Consider the following 7832-nt stretch of genomic DNA (forward strand, 5'->3'; position numbering starts at 1 on the left):
TAGGGGGTGGGGAAGTCTTGCTTGGCCCTTGCAACCTTGGGACAAAGAATGCTCCATTGCAGTTTGGGGTGGCACACAGGAGTGGAGAGGAAATGAAAACATCTGCACTGGGTATGCTCCAAAGAATTTGGCTGCCACATTCTAACAAACCCCTCTAAAGTAGCGGCAAACTCTGATTTCTAGAGATCAGCAAAATGTCCACAGAGCTGGCAAAAGGCCAATTACAAGTTCTGGCATCAAAGCATAACAGCCACATGTGCATGTTACAGAAGTATTACCTTATATTGATTCGCACGTAAAATACTGAATTAATAAAGCTAACTCTGAAAGAAAACAAGAATTCTATATTTTTAAGATTTCTTAAAAAAAAAAAGAAAAGAAAAGAAACCCTTCACTCCACACCAAGGGCAAACCAACAAGTAATAGTAGGCAGCAACCATTGATACTTCTGGATCATGGTGTATATGTGAGAGGTCACCAGGACCTACAACATGTACACCCAGGCAGAAGTATGGAGGAGTAGAGGCTGCCTAGACTTTCCACCCCCTCTTTAGACTATTGAGACAGCCTCCAAGAGAGTCTGGACATTCAGTGCCTTGATGGCTTGGGGGGTGATGGCACACTATTGGGGACAACTATTTTTGCACCCCCTGGTAGCAGAGTCACGCCCCCAGCTCCTTAGTTATGCTAATACCATCTAGTATGTGGAACGGTACCATAAATCTGTAGGCAGTGAAGTTGGCATACAAAATTGCAGTAGAAATGAACATTTGTCGTATTTCCAGCAGCTAGAAACTTGATAGAATTGAATACGAAACCACTTTACTGTGCCTAGGGAATAAAAATTGGGGGTGTCTTTATATGTGCACCAGCGTGTGGGGGTGGAGGGACTGTTTCAATTAGAGTGGCTCTTGGGAGCCGCCATAATTGAAACACCCTCAGTGCCTCATGTATTCAGCATCCTGTACTTCCAAATGGCAGCAGGATCGCTTTACCTAAAGCTCGTTTTAATGCCTCTGTCACCATTTTGAAACACGGAGACACTGAATACATGCAAGACCAAGGCTGCTGGAGTGTTCTAATTAGAGTGCTCCAACAGATTTGATTCATCAAGTCTGCTCTGATGTGTTCTAATTACAATACATTGGAGCAAACATCAGGCACAGGCCCTGAATGACCAACTAGCTTCTTTGCCATAATTTCTGTAAGATCAGAAGCCGCAGTTGGATTGTAACTGGTCATGTGCCCATTACTTAGTATAGGCAACATTTAAATTGATGTTTTTGAACAATATGCTTCTAAAAACAAAATGAAGAAAAGACTGTTAACACAGAGCCCCAGCATTTACTCTTTCCACAAGGTAATTTGTACCCTTAGTCATTTTTTTCCCTTAAAAGCTCTGACAAAAATAGTTTTCAGTTCAGAACTATGCAGCATCCACACACTCAAGACAAAGATGTGACAGTGAACAGCTTTTTGCCTCTCTATTTTTCCTTTTATTTTCTGTTTTCTAGGGGCAGGTCAAGTCCCAAGGACACACTTTTTAAAAAAATCTGCTCATTATTAAAAATAAAGCCTGCTCCAATAAATTAATCTGAAACTTATAACACACAAGAAGTATTTCCTCCTAATAAAGCTTCCACCCACTAACATCTCATGGCTCTTTCCTCCCCCACTCTTCACTGCCCGTTAAATAGCTGAACAAATGCCAATATTTGTCTAATAGTTGACTAATTTACTGTGGGACCAAAGAACTTTGTCTAAGAGTTAAAGGTTAAAATGCCTATAAGACCTGGAGCCAAGTTATTCGCTGGTTTCCATGTCTTGTAACTGTATTCACCTTATTTGGGTTCCATTGGATGCATGTCAAGGCACAATTTGGCTGTTAGAACTTAGCTAATTACTCAGCAAGTAGATACAAAAACATGTATTCTTCCTTTATATTACTAAAAGTGCTCAGCAGTGAAAGCAAACACTTCCATTTCCCTCCCCTCCCCACTCTTAACTGTCTAAGAAATAAATATGGATTTGACAGTACTTTACTGAGCCAGATCTAAGCTTGGGCATAGATTTATGTGCTTTCAAAAATACACTTACCTCCATATCGACTGAAAGCATCCCTATTTCTGGTCTTTGTTTGCCTATGCTCTCAAACATACATGGGTTTCAAGATGAGCACAAATAGGAACAAGGAGAGGCTACGGGACCTGAACCTGTTCAGCCTCCACAAGAGAAGGCTGAGGGGGGATCTAGTGGCCTGTTACAAACTAGTCAGAGGGGACCAGCAGGCATTGGGGGAGTCCCTGTTTCCCCAAGCACTACCAGGAGTGACTAGAAATAACAGTCACAAGCTGGCATAGGGTAGATTTAGGCTAGATATCAGGAGGCGCTACTTCACTGTCAGGGCGGCTAGGATCTGGAACCAACTTCCAAGCAAAGTGGTGCTGGCTCCTACCCTGGGGGTCTTTAAGAGGAGGCTAGATGAACACCTTGCTGGGGTCGTTTGACCCCAGTACTCTTTCCTGCCATGGCAGGGGGTCAGACTTGATGTTCTAATTAGGTCCCTTGTGACCCTACCAACTATGAAACTATAATATAAGAAAATATTTAAGCAACCTCGGATCCATTGCATGGTTTAAGTCAGGGGTTTTCAACCTTTTTAAAGGAGCGTACCCCTTCTGGGTACACTTCTGGTAGAGTGAGGTGTGGCGGGGATCACAGTAGTTGGACATGAAGCAGGGGGAGCATGAATACAGCAGCGGCGCAGGGTGGTGGATGGCAGTGGCAGCCTCCGCATGCGAGCTCCATCCCCCCCACCCCACTCCCAGGTCAGCCGGCTGGGCTGTGCCTGTGCAGCCTGCAGAGGGGAGCCGCTGCCCCCGCCCCGGGAGGCGATGGCATGGGGAGGTGGGTAGCGGCGCTCCGTTCCCGCCTGCCTGCACATACCTCCTAGCTCCTTTCCAAGTACCCCTGGCTGACAACCCCTGGTTCAAGTCAAGCACAGACCTGTATGCCTTGCTTGACCAGAGTCTTACCTTGTACATTTAAAGCTATTATATTTACTTTAATGTAAGATGACCTGGAATACAAGACGATTGACCAATAATTAGATATGGAAAATGTATAAATTTCTTATAATTTTCCAGGTATAGAATCTAATTACTGGAGGTTTGCCTTGAATTTGTCCACCTCCCACTACTACAGCAGGGAAAATAAATTAGAAGGGTGATCGGGGGGTTCCCCTGCCCTGCAACTTTTCCTCCCTGCAACCTCTTTCTCCCTACCCTCCCTCCTTACCATCAGACCCTGCTCCCCCCTGGGTACACAGAAGCGAGGGGCAAATCTGAAAACACGGACTTTGAAATAAACATACTTGTAGTACACTGAATATAGATAAATTCCTATCCATACCCACAGACTTAGTTCATCCAGTATTGATGCATTTTACCTTTTCTGAAACTGTTGCAAGTTTTAGCATGGGTACTCCATAAACACAATTCTAAGCAGCACTTTTGTACCTATTTATATGTAGAAGAAACTATACATGATATTAATCCGAAGCCAAAAGGGTCATGATTTACCATATAGTTCACTGGGCTGGGCCACAGCAGTGGCAACAACATTTAAAGCCATGGTGACTTCATAGCTCAGCCGCACTTATTATACGCATTTGTACACATTTGCCCCTCAGTGCTTTTAAAAGCATACATTTGTATAAATAGCAAAATGCACGTCAGCGCTGATAAAATGGCAGTGGCGTGCTTTTGAAGTAAAATGCATCAAAGGTGTTTTAGTTCAAAAGTGCACCGCTGCCATTTTCTGCACACTGATGTGCATTTCGCCACATACAACTGCAGCACACAATGCAGTGCAGTGCATGTCAGCTCGTGTGACGAGCAGAATTGATTACTCGAGTCTGCTCTGACATGTCAGAACTCTAGCATGTTACAGTGTGAAAAGGTACATGTATAAATGCCCTTCGTGTGTGTACTTCAGATACCTGCCCCACAAAGGATCCATGTGTTAATTAGCCCCCAACTCAGGACTGGAACCAGATGTTCTCATTACAAGTCCTGAGATCCTCCAAAAATGTATATGCAGATGAAGTGTGGGGCAACTTGGTCCAGCTCCATCTCATGGAGGGCAAGGCCACACTAATCATATGTTCCAGGCTGAGAGAGGGGTGACAGAGGGATTCTGGGTGAATTGCTAGGTGCCCCATTTGGTGATGTTTACCAGACACTTATGACTAGTGAAGAACCAGGAATCATTGGAAATGAGAAAGAAAGGCACAGCTCAACTGTGGGAGTGAAAAGGAAGTAAAAATGTTTTCTTTACAGTGCCTCATCATGACTTGAAAGAGTTGACATTGAGGGGGACTCAGTGCAATGGGCACTAGCATATATCTGATTCAGATGTGTTGTACTAACCTATCTTTGCGGTAGATTCCTGTCGGTATCTTTGCCCAATATGGGCCAGGTGTTTTATAGTCATGCTCAGTATTGGCTGCATTTAATCCACTCCACATTTGGTTTTGATTACTGAGCACATATTACTTTTGGCAGCATTTTAATGAGAGACCATGCTGTAACAGGGGCTCAGGAGGGAGCCCTGTTACTAAGGCAGGATCAGGCATGACTGACCCAACAATGTATCCTGCCAGATCGAGGGAATTACACACCCGGGGCAGGACCAGGTGATTAACCCGCCACGGCTGATATATATCCAGCGGCAAGACAGATACTTTTTTGCCTTTGGGCACAAGAAGACAGCGAAGGGCAGTTGAGGCCTCAGACAGTGAGGAAGACAAGAAGCCCACCTGTTGACCTTGGAAAGATGCTGAGACCACGGGACCCGAGACAAGGAGACACCAGGCAAGCTGCGTACCTTACAACTCTGGCAGCTCTGGTGAGCGTGGGGAGAACCGGGGCTCGGCAGAGCAGTGTGGCGGGGGAACCCCAAGCAGCAATAGGCACCCTGAGATGACGGGCAGCCAGGAGGATCCCATGCTGGTGTAGATCCCAACCCTAGATCTGCAACGTCGCCGAGAGCGGCGGTGTGGGAAGCAGTGGAGCAGCCGAGACCACTCCTGGTATGTGGCAGATGCGAGAGACCTGGGGAACGCGCCTTGTTAACAAGATAATCAGCGCTTGGAACGCTCAACACCACATTGCAACTGGGAAGTATCCGGTGCCAAGTTATCTGACCAGCAGCTCGGATCTGCCTTGCTAATGAAGTAGTTAGCAAGGCTATTGTTCTTGAGCTACTTTATTTTGGAAAAATAAACCAACAATGAGCATGTACCATTGGGGTGGCATTTATTGATCCCTAGCCTTGAAAGACCACTGATCTCCCACATTTTCTTTCAATCCAGGTCATGGCAGGTGAGTACAGCAGGGAGACGGAGCTAGGATCACTCACCTGCTCACACATGCATTTAATGAGGTTTTCTTGCATGCAAATGATGTAACATGAAGAATTCCACCACCCCATGCTGGCTGAGGGAGAAATCCTCATCTTATGTTAGAGTAAATACGGTATTAGAGAGGAAATGTGTAGGCATTATTTGATTCGTCTTGCTTTTTCTAAAGAAATGCACATTTAGGGCCTATTAAAACCCACTGAAGTCAACGGGAGTCTTTTAATTGACTTTGGAAGAAGCCTGAACTTCAAAATCGTGCTGTAAAAGATTGGTGTCAAAATCTAGTAATGTCAAAGGCAAATACAAAATTGACGTAACTGGGGATAGGATGTAAAGCCACTACATAAACGTACACATTTATAAAACTGAGACTCTATAATGGAAGTAACTGGCTGATGGAACTACTACTTATAATGGTGTGAGTGTTATTCTGTTAAGTGAACACTTACAATTAGCCAGATTACTTGATGGATCCAAAACCAGACGAGGTTTTTTGTTTATATCAATAATGTCATCCCAGAGAACTGTGTCCATGTTACATAGTTTGGGATTGTTGCTGATTTTAACTCCTCCACTAAGAATTTCTGCAAAAGAAAAAAAATTAAATGAAGTAAACTGTTTTCCCTTATTGGAAAGAACAGAAATACACATTTCTTTTTCTTCGTTCATTGGAATAACATGATGATGGAAAAGGTCAATCCATATGTTAGCACATGTAAAGGTGCAAGCCATGCCTTCACATATCCCTGACACCTAGTTAAACTGACAGAAGCGATGAATATATAAGAAATGCACAACTGGGGTCAAATTGCCTGAAATTTGCAAGGGCAAATACTGCTTTTGGTGCCTTGATTTTCAGATGCCCAACCTCAGGCATCTTTTAGAACTTGTGAAAATCATGCATCTTAAGTTGGACACTGAAAAAGTCTCTTGTCACTTTGAAAATGTTGGGCAACACTCATTGGGTGCATCTACACGTTCATTAACGTGACACTATTACTGTGCATCAAGTTTAGTATGTGTAATAACAGATACTAACTGAATGCTCAGGAACCAGCACTGCTACATAGGAAGCCAGAGCATGATCTTTTTGTGACACTAATGCTCAGTAGACTAATTCTACTGTGCATCAGCACAGCTTTTGCCATGATGAGTTAATGTGCAGTAGAATTAGTCTACTGTGCATTTAGTGTCTTGTGTAGATGCACCCATTGCGTTGGAGATTTATAAGACCATGGTGGTTGAATTCTTTCATGTAAATGCTGGGTATTTAAGACAAGGACCTTCCATTACTGCCAGGGATCCTTAGTGCCTGTAAATTAAGAAGGAAGCCAGGTAAGCTACTTATAACCTTATACAGAGCATCATCTCTGGAACAGCTGAAGGGAAATACCTCTTGATCAGGAAGTTTGCTTCCAACAAGATAAACAACATTATATATATCACCACTTCATCTCACCTGACAGGCGTTTCATTGGCAGCTCCCTGAGTCCCTTGGTTTTATTCATTTGATAATTGGATAAAACTGCCAGTGCATAAAAGTCATCATACAGCACATTTCCACGAATGATCTGGAGATTCTCTAGTGGAATGCTGTCCACAGTGTTGAGCGCTATGAGCACGTAACCTGCAACCTCCTGTATCGTCTGAGGAAAGTGAGAAAGAACAGAACAATTATTCTGTCATGCTGTTTCAGGAAGTAGCATTTGAACTTGATGAGTTAGCTCTTTTTCCCTTGTTTTGTCTTTCAGCTTCCAAGTGGGCATGGTGGGGCATCAAGATTTAACCTAACCTGGAAAAAAAAAAATTCATTGGGCACCTGGAGCTTATGTGCTTGGTCAGGAGGCTGAGTGACTACATATGGGCATAAAGGGGAAAATATGAGCCGCTTCAGAAGAAACGATAATCTAAGGTGGGTACATGGTGTAGTCTTAGCTTGTGCTCCTACATATGCTGTTGCTCAATCCCAACCTTATAGATATACACAAAATCCTCAAGCACATGCCTATCACACTCTGAACCTGCACTAACTTGCATGGCTAGCTCAGACTAGAAACCCCCCCGCCTTGAAATGAGGACACAGGTCGGAGCAATTGAATGCTGATAGCTCCTTCACACGATTCCTCCTCCTCAGTGGGACTGGATAAATCCGCCCACAAATGACTAGGAAAGTATCCCAGAGCATTTTAGCATAGAGAATCCCAGTCACAGACTAATGACTGCAGAAATGGTGAGGACATACTAACACAGATAAGTATTACAGCTGGTATGGAAATGTTTAGATCAGACCTAGTTAAGGGTTACCTTCAGACCTAGTTAAGGATTACTTGGAGAGCTTAGATGTATCCAAGTCAGCAGGCCCGGATGACCTTCATCCGCGGGTGCTGAGGGAATTGGCTGGTGTCATTGC

General features: G+C 43.9%; 1 protein-coding gene and 1 long non-coding RNA gene across 3 annotated transcripts in view; one reads left to right on the top strand and one right to left on the bottom strand.

Moving 5' to 3' along the window:
* The window catches only part of EGFR (epidermal growth factor receptor), a 319504-nt gene that overhangs the window by 77272 nt on the left and 234400 nt on the right, over positions 1–7832 (bottom strand). Inside the window, exons 3-4 of the mRNA XM_019509106.1 lie at positions 6882–7068; positions 5872–6006 (exon numbers count right to left, since the gene is read on the bottom strand). Of these exons, the coding sequence (XP_019364651.1) occupies positions 5872–6006; positions 6882–7068 (322 nt within the window). The remainder of the gene's footprint in view (positions 1–5871; positions 6007–6881; positions 7069–7832) is intronic.
* Positions 4870–7832, top strand: part of LOC109291887 — a 61434-nt gene continuing 58471 nt past the window's right edge. For both annotated transcript variants that reach the window (XR_002095973.1, XR_002095972.1), the window contains exon 1: positions 4870–4908. This is a non-coding gene — a long non-coding RNA (uncharacterized LOC109291887). The remainder of the gene's footprint in view (positions 4909–7832) is intronic.

The sequence above is a fragment of the Gavialis gangeticus genome, unplaced genomic scaffold (assembly GCF_001723915.1).
Source record: "Gavialis gangeticus isolate Ggan-Ray unplaced genomic scaffold, GavGan_comp1, whole genome shotgun sequence".
Taxonomy (NCBI): domain Eukaryota; kingdom Metazoa; phylum Chordata; order Crocodylia; family Gavialidae; genus Gavialis; species Gavialis gangeticus.